The sequence below is a fragment of the Pituophis catenifer genome, unplaced genomic scaffold (assembly GCF_029215685.1).
Source record: "Pituophis catenifer annectens isolate HBS135680 unplaced genomic scaffold, rPitCat1.0.hap2 SCAF_15, whole genome shotgun sequence".
Taxonomy (NCBI): Eukaryota; Metazoa; Chordata; class Lepidosauria; order Squamata; family Colubridae; genus Pituophis; species Pituophis catenifer.
This window is the reverse complement of record NW_027256895.1, coordinates 13,107,778-13,126,556: the sequence shown is the minus strand read 5'-3', so window position 1 is coordinate 13,126,556 and position 18,779 is coordinate 13,107,778. Positions and strand designations below refer to the sequence as shown.

Genomic DNA, 18,779 nt, shown 5'->3' with positions numbered 1-18,779 from the left:
TTGCCCCCCCAACAATCTGGGTTCTCATTTTACCAACCTCAGAAGGGCAGAAGGCTGAATCAACCTTGAGCCTGGTGAGATTCAAACTGCCAAATTGCAGGCAGGCGGCAGGCAGCAGTAGCAGCCTGCAGTACTGCACTCTAACCACTGGGCCACTGTGGCTCTAAGTCTAAGTGATCATAAGTGACTTTTGTCAGTGCCGTTGTAACTTTGAATGGTCACTAAACAAACTGTCGTAAATCGAGGACTACCTGTACCAGGCAGAGAAACATTACTGATAGCTGACACTGTGGAACAAATATAACAAAGTGACAAGAGAGAGAAAAGTGTATTGCTATATCAACAATGACTAGCTTCTTAGGAAGACTGTAAAGTAAAGGTTCCCCTCGCACATATGTGCTAGTCATTCCCGACTCTAGGGGGCGGTGCTCATCTCCGTTTCAAAGCCGAAGAGCCAGCGCTGTCCGAAGACGTCTCCGTGGTCATGTGGCTGGCATGACTCAACACCAAAGGTGCACGGAACACTGTTACCTTCCCACCAAAGGTGGTCCCTATTTTTCTACTTGCATTTTTACCTGCTTTCGAACTGCTAGGTTGGCAGAAGCTGGGACAAGTCACGGGAGCTCACCCCGTTACGCGGCACTAGGGATTTGAATCGCTGAACTGATGACTTTTCGATTGAGAAGCTCAGCATCTTAGCCACTGAGCCACCCCATCCCTGAAGACATAGTTAGATTTGGACAAATCTTTTTCCTTAAGTGTTTTCTTTGGCAAAAAGAAAGATTATTTGCCAATCAAACTCTGATGGGAATCAAAGAACCGAGAGAGACAACACATGCATTTTCAAGTGTTTAGGTAGCATATCAACACCACAATGATGGACATACAATTGAATATATTCCTAAAACTCAACACCATTATTCCACCTCCTTCTCTCCAGAATCGGAGATAACAGGTCGTGACCTCCTGTGTGGCATCTCTTCAAGTGTTTGAAGAGTGCTGTCATATTCCCCCTTTGCTGTCTTATCTTAAGCCTAAACATCCCCATCCCTTCAATCTGCCTTCATAAATCTTATCTTCCAATCCCCTGATAGTTAGTGTTGCCTTTCTCTGATCCTGTCCAAATCCTTCTGGAAGTGTGGTTCTCAGATTGGGTAACAATTAAGGTGAGATGTCTAAATCAAAGCACCAAAATCATTTAATCGCTGTGTTTTCTGGAATTTTTGGTTTCATTAATAAAGGTGCTATTAAGCATGGCATCCATGACTCTTTTTAAAAAGAAGTTCAGGAAACAAATGTTTTCTTTTTACCCAAAGCCATTTCTTTTTAAATGTACAAAAACTGAGACTTTTCAGAAAATGAACAATATGCAGCATATTCTGGAAGTCCTTGACTACGCTTTCAAGAGTAAAGAAAGAAACAAAACTCGAGCCGGAAAAGAAATGATGTAATCCATAAACTTGGCATTTGCTGATCATTATCTAGAATCAATGTTTGCTATTGTTTTAATTCTCAGATCTAATTTTGTCTTGTATTGTTCAATTAGTTGGTTTCTGACACATCGCATATACAAAGGCATGTATCATTTGTTTTTGTAACCTAGGTACCACATATATAACTTTTACTTTGCTGAAGTGTAGACGACCACAACTGAGCCCCAAATTTCTGCTGCAAAACAAAACAACTGTTAAAGTGAGTTTTGTCCCATTTTACAACCCTGCTTGCCACAGTCATTAAGAGAAATCACTGCAGTTGTTAAGTGAATCTGGCTCCCTCATTAATTTTGCTTGACAGGTCGCAAAAGGTGGATCACATGAAGCCCGAGACATAGCAACCGTCATAAAAATGAGTCAGGTGGCAAGCTGGCTGAATTTTGGTCACGTGACTGCGGAGATGCTGCAACGGTCGTAAGTGGGAAAATATGGTCATAGGTCAACTTTTTTCAGTGCCGTTGCAACTTCGGTCACTAAATGAACTGTTGTAAATTGAGGATTACCTGTACTTGTGTTTCATGCTGGCTTGTGTATGCGTGTCTCTATGTGTGGAAAAGCCACTTTGCAAAGTTAGTGACTCTCTCCCAAATTCGGAAAAGTTTTTACGAGCTCCACACCAATTTGGGTGCTTGATTTTTAACAACCGCAATTTGGAAACAAGATTTGCGTCCTTACAACCTGAAACCACACTTTTCTTTGCAGGCACACCACACTTCGTATTTGTCTTGCCCTCAACTGCTATCCCAGGATCTCTTCCACCAGGATCACATTCTTAAGACTTAAGCTTTCGATTTTGGCTTCCTACACAACAAAACTTCACACTTATCACTGCGAAAGTGCATTTTAACCTGTTTTCTGGGTTAAACAAACCCACCCAGCCTGTTTTCTCTCCAACGTCCATCAACATCGTTTGAAGTTTCGCTCTGTCCGATGGGGCTTCTGTTCGCCCCAATTTAGCGCCATCTGCGACCTGAACAAATAGAGGTAGTCCTCGACTTACAACAGCTCATTTAACGACCGTTCGAAGTTAACAACAGAACTGAAAAAAGCGACTCGTAACCGTTCTTCCAACTTTCCGACCACTGCAGCATCCCCATGATCATGTAATCAAAATGGCAACACTTGTCATATTTGTGATGATTGTTAGGTGTCCCGGGGGGGTGTGTGTGTGTCACATGATTCCCCTTTTGCGACCATCCGATGAAGCAAAATCCACGGGGAAGCCCTATTCCCTTAACAACCTCGGCTTACTAATTTACCAACGGCACTGATTCCCTTAACAACGGCGGCAAGAAAAAAACCCCGTAAAACGGGGGCAAGCTCACTTAAAACGAATGTTTCGCTTAGCAAACCGCAACCTTGAGCTCCATTGTGGCCGTTGAGTCGAGGACCACCCGTGTGTCTCATCGCGCGCCGTCGCAGGAGACTGTCTCCTATTTATGACCGTTGCCATTGCTCCCAAGATCAGGCGATCCCCCTTTTGCGACCTTCTGACAAGCAAAACGTCAAAGGGGAGGGGAGCCCGGATTCACTTAGCAACTTAAATCACTAACTTTTAACAACGGCAGCGATTCGCTTAAAACCGCCCCGGGGCAAGGAAGGTGGTCCAATGGGTCCAAGTTCCTTTCGCTTAGCAACGAAAGGTCTAGCTTAGCAACGGCAATGTTGGGGCTCTACTGTGGTCGTAAATCGAGGACCACCCGTTTACTGAATGGCTGGATGGATCCAATGGGTGGGGGTGGGGGGGGGAAACATCCGTTAAGCCAGGCTCTGGAAGGCGACTTCCTCCACCGTTGGACCCCAGGCTTGACCTCCTCAAGAGAGGGAAGGGGAGGAGGAGCAGACCAGGCAGCTGCCCCATCCCCCCCCGCCCGGTTTAATGGCGTTTATTACTGCTTTGGGCTTCGGAATTAGCCCCCAGTGAGGCGATGGGGCCTTTGGAAGTCGGTCAGGCCTCCAAGGGGTGGTTCGGAGGATGCTCTAACGGGCAAACCCCCTTCCATCCCCCCGTCCCAATGACGCCCGGGCCTGCTTCAACTCCCTCCAAGGCGGGTTTAAGGTCGGAGGAAGGGACCCCCTCCCCTCCCCCCCCCCCGTCCGCTCTTCCGGCCGGCTCTCCCTCCACACACACACACACACACACCCCTCACGGGGCCTTCTCTCGCGCGCCTGAGGCCTGCTGACCTGCCAGTTGCTGTAGAGGCGCGTGACGCGGCGGTAGTACGCCTCGCGGTCCAGACTCAGCGCCATCGGAGCGGTTTCCCTCACGCGTAGCCCCGCCTCCCCCCCCCCGCCCTGCCGCTTTATCGCTCGCTCGCTCGCTCGGCCGCCCGCGCCGCCGCCGCCGCCGCGACCTCTCTCCTCGGGGTGACCCCGGAAGTGAAAAGTCTTTTTTCCTCCCCCATCCTCCTCCCCCTCTCTCTCTCTCTCACACACTCACACACACACTCTTCTCGCGAGACTTATACCGCGCGGCTTGCGGGTTCAGCTTCGCGCGGGCGTTCTCCTTTACTTTTAAGCGTAAAATAGAAATGCCTCCTCCCTCCCTTTTATTATTTAACTTTGGTTGCTTATAGCATTGGTTTATTTGTTTAATTTTATTTTATTTATTCATTTTATTTTATGTAGTCGTTTAATTTTATTTATTCATTTCATTTCATTTATTTTATTCATTTATTTTATTTTATTTATTTATGTGTTCCTTTCATTTTATCTATTTCATTTTATTCATTTTATTTATTATCAAGCAAGCAGGCTTTCATATCTTCCATCGTTGCGTTAGCACGTAGCGCGCCCCTCTGTGTGGGAGCCGTCATGTCCTTGAGGAATAATATATCTATTATTAATATATATAAATATATATGTATGTATGTATATATAAATAATGTATGTATGTATGTGTGTGTGTGTGTGTGTGTGTGTGTGTATATATATATATCGTAGGTTTTATGTGTATTTGTCTTTAGCCAGGTTCTACCTACGTAATATCTTAATATATATGTATATGTATATATGAGAGCATATGCACCAAGACAAATTCCTTGTGTATCCAATCACACTTCGCCAATAAAAAATTCTATTCTATAATATAATATAATATAGTATAATATATTATGTATGTACATATTATATATATAATATATATATAGTATACATACGTCATGAGGAAACACTATACACACCTATAAAAACATGTATAACGTATTATATATGTTATATAGATATATCTATATGGATAGGTTTATATGTATATATATATATAGCGATATATTACGGTAGATATAGATATATACGTATATATGTGTATATATATAGAGAGAGAGAGAGAGAGAAAGAGAAAGATATTAAGTATCAGTTTTATTATTTCTCCCGCGCTTTTTTTTTCTCTAGAGAGCGAGGAACTGAGAGGACCGCGCATGCGCAGGCGTTCGGGCTTTCAACTGGCTCCCGAGCTTTACCGGGTTTCAGGCTCGCGGGCCTACCACGTGACCGCGAATGGCGCGAAGGGTTTTGTGGGTCACGCGACCTCTTTTCCGCTTTTCTTTTAGCCCGCCTCAGACTGTTCTGTGGGGGGGCGGGGAGTCCCCTTCGCTATTGCCAAGAGGACACGTGATCTCAGGAAACATTTGTGGGGGGGAGAGGAAGAAAACTTACGCATGCGCTTTTAGGGCAAAGCCCTCGTTTCGTTCTACATAGAGATAATAACACGTGGTCTACAACTTTTTTGAGTAAAAATGCGTTGTTGTTTTTTTTAAAAAACCTGCATTTACAGGTGAAAAGTCAGGGTCACCCAAGTTTTTTAATTTTCTATTTATCTTGCAATGTTGCCCTAAGCCAATTTTTTTTCTCAGCCTCCATTAACCCATCTTTAAAGGCTGAAGGGCCATCTTTCCATTTGGACATAAAATCTACGGATAGATTTAAAACGTAAAGCAATTTTGTAACTCCCTGCTCGCTTCCCGTCATCTCCCCCCCTTCCCAACGTAAATAAGTTACCCAAAAAAAATTGTAGCTTCTGACATGACAATGATACTATAAAGTGATCCCGGAAGTATTGTATCCATACATGGAGACGCTCTAATTTGTAGCTCTCGTGTCAAAGCCCCATTCACGGCCCGGGGCTACCTGAATATTCTTTGGCGCATGCGCAGAGTATATCCAGACCAGTGGTGGCTGCTTAAGAGGGAGTTCCAAGGGGAGAAAATTGCACCTGCACAAAACTTAAAAGTGTGTGTGTGTGCTTTACAAAGAACACAAAATTATTTTCACTGTAAAGCAATGTCTAGGAAACCTCAATCTGGCCTTTTATACAGAATAGGGGGCAAACTTACCCAAACTTACCCAATTTACGACCACAATCGAGCCCAACATTTCTGTTGCTAAGTGAGCCATTAAGGGAATTTTGCCCCATTTGACGATTTTGCTACAGTTGGTATGTGAGTCACTGGTCGTTAAGTGAGTAGCACCATTGTTAAGTGAATCTGGCTTCCCCCATTGATTTTGTTTATCGGAAGGGTCGCAAAAGGGGATCACAGGACCTCGGGGCACTGCGACCGTCATAAATACGAGTCAGTTGCCGAGCGGTTGAATTTTGATCATGTGACCAATGGTCATGTGAAAAACAGTCATTAAATAGTACAGTGGACTAAGCACTGTTATTAACATCTGGTTAAGTGTGCGACTTACAACTATTCATTTAGTGACCATTTGAAGTTAACAACAGCACTGGAAAAAGTGATCTATGATCCTTTTTCATGCTTTCCTGTTTGTCGCTGAGGTGTTTGTATAAAACGGTGTTTTTTCAAGCTCAGCAACTTTTTAAGTGTTGGAAGAAATATCCTTCTGGGTTCAGCTCCAAGTGGGAAAAAGACACTGGAAACATGGAGACTGATTGGAAAGATGGTTTAATCGTGGACAAGATCAAGTGATTTGAGTTCCTGAACAGAAAAAGGGGCGAGATGCTGAGTGTGCCTTGGTTTTATGCCCTCTCTGAGCCCTGAACTTCCTGGGGCATAGGAAGAGTATCCTGATTGGTTGTCAGCCTCCCAGGGGTGGGGGTCTTAGCTAGTCTTGCTGGCTGATGTAATCTTCCCAGGTGCCTTGTGGTGAAGACACCAGATTTTGCTCCCAGGTTCAGGGGGCTGTGGTTTAAAAGAAGGCAATAGGCGTGCACGCATGTGAATGTGTGTGTGCGTGAACCCCCAAAATGCGAGTCCGCATGTGCCCGTGCATGCGTGTTCCCCACGCACACACCTGTCTCCCCGTGCTTGCGCCCCCCCGTGCATGTGCCCCAGGTCCCCCACGCCCCATTTTGGCTTCCAGGTTGGTGCAGGTGGCTTTCCAGGCCCAAAATGGGCCCGGGGAGCCTAGTGCGCCACCCCCGTGCCCCGTTTTGGTTTCCGTATTGGTGCAGGCGGCCTTCCAGGGCCAAAACTGAGTGCAAGGGGGTGCGCGCGTGCAACTCCCCAAAATGCAATGCGAGCACCCCCGCGCATATGCCACGTCCCCTGCGCATGCATCCCGCCCCTGCGTTTGTGCGGCAGAGACCCGAAGACCAGCTGGCTAGCGGGAGGAGTGCGCACATGCGCAGTTGAGCTACTGGACTACAAATGCCATGCAACCTGTAATTAAAGATGGGAGTTGACATTTCCAGAAGGCACCATGGTGAGAAATGGATGTTTCTATATACATCATTCATTATTGAACAAATTTCTAAGGCTGCTTAACAATTAACCCTGTAATGATCCCGAGAAGTGCATTATGTTAAGAAATGGGATTCATTTCTTAAGAGAGGATTCATTATGTTAAGAAAGGGGATTCAAAACCAACCTTTTCTGATGGCAAATGCTCATTGCGGTGTCACATCAGATTTATAATAGCCAAAGAAAGTCTCTCAAGAGAGAGGAAGGCAGGGAAGGAGAACACCTGGGGGGAAAAAAAACCTGCCATGTAATTATCAATCTAAGCTCATCAGTCAGATTTAAAGAGGGTTAGGGTTGACTGAAGCCAGGGGTGAAATGCTACCGGTTCGCTCCCAGTTCGGGCGAACCGGCAGTGATAAAAAATACCGGTTCTAGTGAGCCGGTAGTAAAAAAATGCTTTAAAAAGTTAAAAAAAAAAAAAAAAAAGGTTCAGCTGTGCCACGTGATCGTCGGAACTTTTTTAAAAAACTTTTTTAAAAGCATTTTTTTACTACCGGTTCGGGCGAATAGGTAGTAAAAAAAATGCCTTTAAAAGTTAAAAAAAAAAAAAAAAGGTTCCGACGATCGCGCGGCACACCTGATTGACCATCGTCAGAACCTTTTTTAAAAACTTTTTAAAAGCATTTTTTACTACCGGTTCGGGCGAATAGGAAGTAAAAAATGCTTTAAAAAAGTAAAAAAAAAGAAATAGGCCACGCCCCTCAGTGACCTGAAACACCCCCCCCCCCCCCGACTTAAGGTCTATGATTATGTTCATGTATCTTCCTCCCTTCATTGCCACTCTGAAATATCTAGAGCAGGGGTGTCAAACTCAATTTCATTGAGGGCCACATCAGGGTTGTGTTTGAACTCTGGGGGGCGGGTGGGGTGGGCGCAGCCGGGGCGGATGTGGCCAGCTTGATGTCACTCATGTCGGGGGCACCTGTGTGGCCAAGTGCTAAGGTAGGACTTACCTCAGACCATCCTTCCCTCTCATTATAATCTTCCTTTCTTTTTCCTTCCCTCTTCATTCCTTCTTTTTCCTTCCCCTCGTTCCTGATTTTTCCTTCCTTGCTCTCTTCCCATCTTCCCTTCTTTTTCTTTCCTCTTTCCCTTTCTCCTTTCCTGTCCCTTTTTGGATGCTGAAATGCAAAAGGGGGGAAACATTTCTCCTTTTGTTTTTAGTTTGTTTTGCTAGCCCTCTGCCAGCGGAGCCCGGGAGGGCTGTGTGCGCCCCCCTCCCCGAGCTCCATTTTCACTGGCAGAGGCACCACACAGTGGTGGGTTGCCCCCAGTTCAGACCGGTTCACAAGAACCGGTAGTAAAACCGGAGGGAGGCTCCGCCCACTGACCCAGACATCATCATAGGCGATCTGTGCATGCGCGTACGGGCACGATGCGAACCGGTAGCAAAGGTAAGTAGAACCCATCCTTGGCACCACGGGCCAGTCCTTCGTTGTTTCCAGGGTGGCCCCGCAGGCCAGATCTAAACACCCCGCAGGCCAGATCCAGCCTGTGGGCCTTGAGTTTGACACCCCTGATCTAGAGGGAAAGAAACCCAAACCAGAGACACGGATCCCCAGTTGTCAAGATTATTTAGGTTCGATTTACGCAACTCGTATAACAGCGCCGCAAAAAAAAAAAAAAAGAACAGGATGGGCCAGGGGAAGGCTGTGGTTTTGTGCATTTTGTTCCTTTTATTAAAAAAAAAAAAAAAAAAAACAAAAGAGAGAAAAAAAAAAGGAGAATCCAGCTACAGGAAGCTTTCGATCTTCTCTTTCTCCCCCTCGGCCCCCTGCCACCCGAAAAACCCCGCCCTCGCTGACTTTTTAAACTCCCTCGCAATTCATTCTTTCCCCCGCTCCCCCCCCCACCCCACAGCCTCGGCCATTATTACACAAGACATATTACATATTTATAAATATAAACCCCCCCACCCCACACGGAGACAGGGGGTACAGAGGGAAAGGAAAAGGCGTCCTCCCCCACCCTCCCTTTTGCACTTATATTACAGCACGTGAACTGGGGCGATGGCGGCGGCGAATGGAGCCGGCTGTGGGGGGTGGACCCAAAGGAAAGGAAAGGAGCTGCTACCTAGAGCCAAGGTCGTCTTAGCTTAATGGGGTGGGGGAGGAGGAAGAGGAGGGCCCGGTGGTTTTTTTCGCTGCCTCAAGATTGCAGCCACGAAGACACGTTCTCGGGTGACAGTTCCAAGTGCTGCAGGAAGGGGGAGGGGGCGGATCTGCTCACCTGGCCGACAGCCACCTTTTAATTTTTTTTTTTTGTTTTCCTTTTTTTTTCTTCTCAAAAATAAGAAGCCCTTGGAGGCAAGTCACTTTTTCACCCACCCCCATTCCAACCCTTGCTGGGGGGTTTGAAGGACCCTGCTTTGTCCTCCCAGCAACCAACGTGGGGACGAAAGGGAACCTGTCTGCCTGCCGCGGGCCCCCCGACGGGACTCCCGAGTCTCTGGCCTTTCAAATTCAATGTCATGAGGACGGCTAGCCCCCCCCGGGAAGGAGCTGGCCCTGTCGGAATCCGTCCGTCTGTCCTCCGGACTTAAGTTCAGTCCTCTCCTTCTTCCTCCCCTTCGTCGCTGGAGTCGGAGTTGGCCGGCATCATGGGGTCGTCGTCCAGCAAGGAAAAGTCCCGTTCTGAGCTGGCGTAGCCCTGAGACAAGTCATCCATCTCGTCTTCCTCCTCGTCTTCGTCCACACGCTGAGGGTGGCCCAGGTGCAAGGGGGCGGCGGCGTAGCCGGCGTGGCCCAGTCCCGGATGGAGAAGGGTGCCAGAGGTGGTGGCAGCAGTGGCCGCAGCGGCGGCGGGGAACGGCATGTATTGCAAGGCGGAGCCATGGGCTGGGGTGGTTTGGAAGTGGGCGTGGTGGTGCAGAGAGAGGGGTCCCGTGGCTCCTAGTTGGACCCGGCCAGCTCCCATCAGGGCCATCATGTTGGAAAACTCCATTGGGGTCTGGCGACTGCGTTTCTGTGCGTTGTCGGCCCCCACGGCTCCTGGAAGGAGGCGATTCATCGTCGGATCCGGAAGAAAACCCTGAAGGGAAGCAGAGGCTATATTAGGCCATGTTCATATTCTGTTGGCTGAACTAGTTAGTGGCTCCTTCAATTAATGAGCTCACTCCGGGCATTGGCGGCAATTGATTTTTAGTGATCTGCTCAAGTGAGAGGAGCCAGTTGTTGTTGTTTTTTTTTGAGAGAGAGAGAAGGGAAAATAAATTCAGGTAGCCCTCGACTTACGACAATTCATTTCACCACCATTCAAAAAAACATTTAACAAGAGTCGCAACGTCCTCGGCGTCACACGATCAAAATTCAAGTGTTTGGTAACCCACATGAAGTTATGGCATCCCATGGTTAGGCGATCGCCATTTGAGACCTTCCCAGGAAGGTTTTGACCAGCAAAGCCAATGGGGGAAGCTGGATTCGTTTAACGACTGGGGCAGAAAGAGTTGTGAGATCGAGTGCGACTCATTTAACAACTGCATCACTTAGCAATGGAATGTCCAATCCAAATTGTGGTCTAAATCAATAAGTACCTCTCTCTCTCCATCCATTCAATGGTAGAATTCAACTAATTTAACAACCGGTTCTCTGGGTGGCCGTGGCCATGATGGGCATGGCCAGAGGGGCGTGACAGGCAACACTTGGCCTCCTGCACCCCCATGGGAGCAAAAAGGAGCTGTGGGGGCGGACGCGCTGCCCCCCTTCGCACCCCGTTTTGTTCCTAGGAGGCCTCCCTGCACTTAGCTGGGAGCCAGACTGGGATGCGTGGGGACTCCTGAAAGGGGCGGGGTGGAGCCAGGCAGCAACTTAACTACCGATTCGCCCGAACTGCCCTGAACCAGCTGAATCCCACCACTGCATCCATCCATCCATCCATCTTCTTAATTGCCCATAATCCTCATAGAGTCTCTGGGCGGTGTAGAATTTAATCAATATATTACATCAAAATTGAATAATTTTTTGATTAAAACTTTTAAAAATGTAAAACAACATTATAGCATTGCAGAAGACGGGAGCGTTCCAAGATGGGCAGACTAGAAGTATGGATAGATCTGTGTTGGTGCCGCCATTGACGGAGGAGAGAATGGGGATTTATCTACTGCTATTTCCTGACACCCTCTCCCCCTTCATCGTGCTCTCCGGTTGTGAGCATGAAACCTTAAACAGTGTCCGAGATCGAGTTCTTAAAAGCACTTTTTAAAATAAACCATTGAAAAACTTGAAAAGCGTCAGCCATCTTCTATACCAAAACGTTAGGATGGTTGTAGGATCTCTGTTTTAATTACCTTTTTACCGTTGGCAGAAATGCCAGCTACCTGCATCCTCTCCAGCCCTACCAGACAGTTTGGCTCTATCGGAACAGGTTTTGGGAACCGGGGCCATCTGTGCTTCCGGCGTTCTTCCATGTACTGGAGAGAAGGGGAGGGAAAATAGGTTGAGTTAGATACTGCTCAGTGAGTAAAACTCATTATTACATGTACGTATTTTTCAGAATATAAGACGCACCCTTCCCACCCAAACAAGGGTGAAAATCTGGGTGTGTCTTATACTCCAAATGTAGCCCTGCCCAGCTTCTCAAATGGAGGTTTCAGAGGCTGAAAAAAGCATCAGAAACGAAGCTTCAGAAAAGAAGCCCCCAAACAGAGCTTCAGAAAAGAAGCCCCCAAACAGAGCTTCAGAAAGAAGCCCCCAAACAGAGCTTCAGAAAAAAGCCTCCAAACAGAGCTTCAGAAAAGAAGCTCCCAAACAGAGCTTCAGAAAAAAAGCCTCCAAACAAATCTTCAGAAAAAAAGCCCACAAACAGAGCTTCAGAAAAGAAGCCCCCAAACAGAGCTTCAGAAAAAAGCCTCCAAACAGAGCTTCAGAAAAGAAGCTCCCAAACAGAGCTTCAGAAAAAAAGCCTCCAAACAAATCTTCAGAAAAAAAGCCCACAAACAGAGCTTCAGAAACAGAGCTCCCAAACAGAGCGTCAGAGGCTTTTTTTCTGAAGCTGTTTCGGAGGCTTTCAGAGGCAGGAAAAAAAGTTTTTTATGAAACAGAGTTTCAGAAGTTTCAGAGGCAGAAAAAAAAGCAAAAAAAAAAAAAAAAAGCAAGGCACAGAGCTCACAACCAAGGAACCTGTTGCTAAAATTCACCTCTGGGAACAGCTGATTGGGGGTATTCCAGGAGGCTGATCCACCTGCCAATCAGCTTTTTTCTTATTTTCCTCCCCAAAAACTAAGGTGCGTCTTAAACTCCGGTGCATCTTATACTCCGAAAAATACGGTATGTTATAAAGCAGGGGTGTCAAACAAAGGCCCACAGCCCACGATGTGGTCGGATCCAGCTCGCGAAGCCGTCCTGGAAAATGTAAGGGAGTAGTGTTCATGGGATCCCCCTTTTGTGGTCTTCCGGCAAGCAATGTGAACGGGGAAGCCAGATTCACTTAAGATCTGTGTTACTAATGTAACAACTGCAGTGATTCACTTAACAAATGCGGCAAGAAAGGTTGTAAAATGGGGGCAAAACTACCTTGCTTAGCAATGGAAAGCCTGGGCTCAATTGTGGTTGTAAATTGAGGAAAGCTGCCTGTACTCTCCTCTCTCTCTATTCAAAAAGGCTTTAGTCTCTCTTGGAGATTTTTTTGAGGTTATATTCTCAGCCAGAATGTTGGTTTCTTGAGACTTAAAGACTAGCCGTTGTAATTAGAAGCAAACATTTAAAGTCTCATTCAGAGTGGTGCTACAGGTGGAGCTCTCGCCTCACAATCAGGAGGCGGTGAGTTCGATCCTAGGTAGAGGCAGATATTTCTCTCTCTGGACACAATGAGAATATATCTGTTGAACAAAGCTCCACATTGGCAACAGGAAGGGCATCCGGCCAGTAAACACTCAGCTCCATTCAGCTGCCCAGACTCCACCCCGCAAGGGATTATTATGGGGTCGTTAAATGATGATGATTTAAAGTCTCATTCAGAAGAGGCAAATTGTGGTCCTTTGCAACATTTGGTTAAGGTAAATCATTGTGCTGGATCTGAAGATTCTTAGTCCGGTTTCAATTCAATTTCAGCCCTGTGGCCCTGAAGAGTTACTGAGAAGATGAAATAGCCAGACATTTTCTTAAGAGGATGATATCTGAGCAGGTTAGAACAGGAGATGTGGAGGGAGAAATGATGTCTGTGGATGGAAAGGAAAGGCTTCCAAAAGGGAAGGGAAGAAGATTACTCCTGTTGTGGTCCGCCAGCAGCCTGCGGAGCTGGCAGCGGAGTCAGACAGCGAGGAGGCTGGGGAAGAACATGGGCCAGTCCTGGAGTCGGGGGAAGGCTCGGACGAGGGCTCTGCATTGGAGGCAGAGATGGGGCCAGGGCCATCTGGGAGTGATGCGTGGACTCTGGAGCCTCCAGAGCTGGACATCAGAGAAGCAGAGGAACAGGAGGAACCTGTTCCTAGTGCGCGCATGCGCAGAGCTGCCAGAAGGCACGAACAGTTAAAATAAAAGGGACAACTCGGGAGTAAGGCCTGGAGATGATTGGCCCCTCCCTCAAGGCTTAAAAGAGGAGCAAAGGCACGTGGGCCCTTTGCAGGAAAGCAACGTTGTTAATTCTGTTCCCAGTCGGCATCTCTGTTTGATTCTGGACTTCATGTGGCTTTGCCAAGTTGGTCTTTGGCAGAGTGTCAAGGGAGATAAAGGTTGGTGATTATCCCGAAGGACTTCTCCCGAAGGACATTTTACAACTAATTGGGACTCAGTTGTGAATGAACGTAATTCACAGCTGTTGCAATAAAAGAGGTTTTTGGGACTACTCGTGTGTTTTAATGACTCAGGAAGCCTAGGGCACAACAACTCCATCTGCAAATGGGGAGCAAAGACATGTTAGCTGAAGAAATACTTACAGCCAAGAAGCGAGGATCTACCGCATACTCAGGGTGGGCTTGCAGCCACACTTCGAGATCAGCCCGGCGGGGAGCCGCGTCGCCCACCAGCAGCGTCCCGTCTGTCTTGTTCACCACTGGGATATGAGCCTCCAGGTCGATATCTGGGCCTCTCAGTGCTTCCAGACACTGCAGTTCCAGCTGAGATGAAAGAAAGAAAGAAAGAAAGAAAGAAAGAAAGAAAGAAAGAAAGAAAGAAAGAAAGAAAGAAAGAAAGAAAGAAAGAAAGAAAGAAAGAAAGAAAGAAAGAAAGAAAGAAAGACGGAGGGAGGGAGAAAAAGAAAAAAGGGAAGGAAAAGAAAGACGGAGCGGAGGAAGGAGGGAGTGCGGAAGAAAGAAAAAAGGAAGGAAGAAAAGAGTGGGAGAGAGGAGGAAGGAAAAGAAAGACAAGAGGGACGGGAGGGGAGAAAGGAGGGTGGGAGAGATGGAAGGAAGGGGAGAGACAGAAAGAAAGAAAGAAAGAAAGAAAGAGGAAGGGTGGAGAGAGAGAAAGAAAGAAAGGAAAGAGGAAGGAAGGAAGGAAGGAAGGAAGGAGGAAAGTAGGGGAGCGGAGAGGAGGGAAGACATGAAGCAAGATTGAGAGATAGGAAGGAAGGAAGGAAAGAAAGAAAGAAGGAAAGGTAGGGGAACAGAGAGGAGGAGGGAAGACAGGAAGAAGCAAGATTGAAAGATAGAGAGAAGGAAGGAAGGAAGGAAAGAAAAATAAAGAGGAAGGAAGGGTGAGAGAGAAAGAAAGAAAGAAAGAAAGAAAGAAAGAAAGAAAGAAAGAAAGAAAGAAAGAAAGAAAGAAAGAAAGAAAGAAAAAGCCAAGCCAGCCGAAAAGTTAGGGTCTCTAACCCAGCGTTCCCTCCTTCCTCCCTTTCAATTCCCAGGGCCGCAAACACGCTCCCCACCACTGACCGATGGACTGGCTGCCTCTGGGCGCCCCTCCCGAGTACCGCCTGCCCGCAAGCCAGCCATCGCTCACCTCCACCATTTTCTTGCTACTTTTCTTCTGGGTGAGAGCAGGCCTATCCCGAACGGTGCCATTAGGGACCAGCTTGTGCTTTTGGAAAGTCAGTTTGATTCCTTCTTCCTAGAAAAATGCACGGAGGGTTAGGGTCAAGGGGGGAGAATTCGGGGAGCCCGCTCCGCCCTCTGCCGCCCGCACACCTTCCCAATTAGCCTTAAAAGCTCCCAACGGATGGGGTGGTGGGAATTGAGAGGGGGAGGGGGGTAAATAATAATGTAAAATCGGTGGCACAAAAATCTGTTGATTATCCACAGGATAATCTAAGTTTCTAGACAGGTTCGGAAGGAGTGGGGTGGGGGGCATGTAGGGTCCTTAGAAGATTCTACTTCTGTCTTTAGCAACAGATGGAAACTAATGAAGGAGAGAAGCAACCTAGAACTAAGGAGAAATTTCCTAACACGGGCGTCAAACTCAATTTCACTGAGGGCCACACCAGGGTTGTGTTTGACCGTGGGGGGAAGGGGGGCAGGGTTGTGGGTGTGGTTATGGTTATGGTGGGCGTTTCCAGGGGACGTGACACGGGATCGCACCTCCATACACACTTATGAAAATAGAGAGGCGTACATTTGTGCGATTTTGTTTTTTTTAAAATATATACTTGATCTACTTGATCACCCTATGAGCGAGCGAGACCAGATCAAGAAACTGACAACATAGGACAGGCTAACCTTTTTGTAGTTGTGTGCCGAAAGTGTGTGTGTGTGTGCGTGCAACAGCACGCGTGCGGGTCTGCACCCATAATGCAATGCATGTGTGATCCCCACATGCTCCCCCCACCCCCTGCATGTGCGTGTGACCCCCCCTGCACGTGCGTGTGCCACCCCCCCTGCCCCGTTTTGGGCCTAGCAGGCCTCCCTGTCGCTTCCTGGGACCAAAAACGGGCCACCGGGTCGGGGTGTCGCCACACCCCCCCATGCTCCCCGCCCCCCAGCCGTCCGCGCCCGCGTCTCCTCCATGTGCCCCCCCCCCTGAAAATCAGCTGGCCGTCAAGAGGCGCGTGCACATACAGGGTGGAGCTTAGCTGGGCGAAGGCTCGCGCGCCTGCAAAGAGGGCTCTGGAATGCATGCCATAGGTTCGCCATCATGGCCATAGGAAGACTAGAACGATAAATTATTGACGTAGCCTATAGTAGCAGAATTCTGCAAGCCTGAAAGGTAAAATATTTTACCTTCCCTCCCTTTTATAACCTTCTGAGAGTCAAGGACGGCCTCCTCCTGCAGCACTCTGGCAGCCAAAACGCCCCATTGTCGGTCGCAGAGGCAACGCGGGCCAGTCCTTAAGTTATTTCCAGGCCGACTCCGCGGGCCATATCTAAGCACCCTGTGAGCCGGATCCGGCCTGTGGGCCTTGAGTTTGACACCCCTGTCTTAACGGAACAATCAACCAGTGGAACAACCTGTGTCCAGAAGTTGTGGGTGCTCCAACACTGGAGGTTTTTAAGAAGAGATTAGACAACCAAATGGTATAGGGCAGTGATGGCTAACCTTTTTGTCATCGCGTGCCAGGAGTGGGGGGAGTGCAGGTGCGGGGGGGGGGTCGCGCGCGTGCAACCCCCACCCCTGCTCCTGGCACGCAATGGCCCGATAGGCCCTTTTTTTTCCTCTTCCGAGGCTCCAGAGCCTTTCTAGGAGTCTGGGGAGGGCAAAAACAACCTTCCCACCACCTGGAGGCCAAAAACAGCCCATTTGCCAACTTCTGGTGGGACCGGAAGGCCCGTTTTTCTCTCTCCCCCCAGGCTCCAGAGCCTTTCTAGGAGCCTGGGGAGGGCGAAAACGGCCTTCCCCACCATCTTGGAAGCCGGAAACGGCTCATTTGCCAACTTCCAGTAGGACCAGAAGGCCCATTTTTTGCTGTCCGCAGGCTCCGGAGTCTGGGGAGTGCGAAAATGGGCCTCCACCCCCCCCCACAAAGCCCCCCAGAGTCAGGAAACAGCCTGTTTTCCTACTTCTGGTGGGCCCAAAGGCCCAAAAATCAGCTGGCCGCGCCGAAGCTGACCTCGCATGCCGACCGATATGGCTACGCGTGCCATGGGTTCGCCATCACGGGTATAGGGTTTCCTGCCTAAGCAGGGGGTTGAACCAGAAGACCTTCAATGTCCCTTCCAACTTTGCTATTCTGTTATTCTCACCAGACAAGCTGAAACTAGCCTACAAAAGGATGATCACAGGCCGTGAGGAACTGGGGAACAGGTTCAGGGTGGGAACGGGCACTAGGAGCTGCTCTTCAAAACGGTCTAACATTGGAAACGTGGTGATTTTGCTGCTTTGTTTAGCAGCCAAATCTCCATTTTCATCCGTTTTTCAAATTCCCTAACGATACAGCCATTTGGTTTTGCGCAGGGACTCGGTCCTGGCATGCACGGGGGGCTGGGTGGGTGGGTGCGGGTGAGATGGATGCTGTTCTTCCAGACCTATCTTGAACTCACATCTTTGATCTGCACGGTAAACTCCTTCTCTTGGCCACCGTGTCGGAGGCGGGTGAAGGAAGCTGTGCCTTCCTCTTGTGATGCCAGAGGGCAGATGTGAGGGATGGGGGAGGTGGTGTACTCTCCGTGCAAGTGGGGCAGGCCCTCTCCCTGGCCAACGCAGGACACTACCTGGCCCTGTTGTGGAGAGGGCCACTTTCCGGACAGCACAGCCTGGCACACCAAGTCGATACGGGTGATGAGGACACGGTCCTGCGGAAGCAAAAGGAAGAGATACTAACCCGGGCAAAAAACGCCATCATCTGTAAAATGCCTTCAAACCCAATCCGCCATTTTCCCACTTGGGAACTGGGTATCTCTTAAGACATCTCCGCTTCTCTCCAACACTTAATGCTTGATGACTTTCAACCCTAGTCAACAGAGCTCAGGAAGCACTAAGGATTCCATACTTAATAGCTATAGCACCTATATACTGCTTTATAGTGCTTTACAGGCCTCTCTAAGCGCTTTACGTAGTTGGCCTATTGCCCCCAACTATCTGGTTTTACCCACCTCGGAAGACTGGAAGGCTGAGTCAACCTTGAGCCGGTCAATTTCGAATTGCTGGCAGTCGGCAGAATTAGCCTGCAATATTGCGTTCTAACCACTGTGCCGCCACAGTTCTTAATGCTTTTTTTTGTCACAAAGACTATGTTTTGTGAGTGGTGCGGTGGCCTAGCGATGGAGCTCTCTCCTCACAATCGGGAGGCTGTGAGTTCGATCCTAAGTAGAGGCAGATATTCCTCTCTCTGGGCACACTGAGAATATATCTGCTGAAAAACACTCTGCATTGACAACAGGGAGGGCATCTGGCCAGTAATCACTCGGCTCCATTCAGTTGCCCAGACTCCAACCCGCAAGGGATTATGGAGTCGTTAAAAGAGGATGATGAAAGACTAAAGTTTTATATATCATGGACTGAGAACACTACCCTTTAAGCGCTCCTGTTGGGTAAGGTTTCCCCCCTTTGCCCTAATTAAAAATTACCATGTGCTCATGAAATTGGCAATATCTGACGAAATCTCAGTGGAGCCTCCAGAGATTTTTTTTTTTTTGCATTTGAAAGACCTTGCAAAATATTAGGAGCAATCCACAAAAAAACTGTTGAAGTTATATTCAAATGCAATCACTTTATAAGGTACCACCTTTCAAATATGAAATATCTCCAAGGCAGGTGAGAATAAAATGAGCGTTCCC

General features: G+C 48.1%; 2 protein-coding genes across 2 annotated transcripts in view; both read right to left on the bottom strand.

Annotated features, from left to right (window-relative positions):
* SUPT16H (SPT16 homolog, facilitates chromatin remodeling subunit) overlaps positions 1-3,780 on the bottom strand; it is a 49,165-nt gene extending 45,385 nt beyond the window's left edge. The window contains exon 1 of the mRNA XM_070953999.1: positions 3,678-3,780. Within this exon, the coding sequence (XP_070810100.1) occupies positions 3,678-3,743 (66 nt within the window). The 5' untranslated portion in view covers positions 3,744-3,780. The remainder of the gene's footprint in view (positions 1-3,677) is intronic.
* A 5,284-nt stretch (positions 3,781-9,064) lies between these two features.
* The window catches only part of CHD8 (chromodomain helicase DNA binding protein 8), a 141,131-nt gene continuing 131,416 nt past the window's right edge, over positions 9,065-18,779 (bottom strand). The window contains exons 36-40 of the mRNA XM_070954471.1: positions 17,544-17,795; positions 15,073-15,180; positions 14,067-14,246; positions 11,481-11,603; positions 9,065-10,225 (exon numbers count right to left, since the gene is read on the bottom strand). Coding sequence (XP_070810572.1) covers positions 9,740-10,225; positions 11,481-11,603; positions 14,067-14,246; positions 15,073-15,180; positions 17,544-17,795 — 1,149 coding nt within the window. The 3' untranslated portion in view covers positions 9,065-9,739. The remainder of the gene's footprint in view (positions 10,226-11,480; positions 11,604-14,066; positions 14,247-15,072; positions 15,181-17,543; positions 17,796-18,779) is intronic.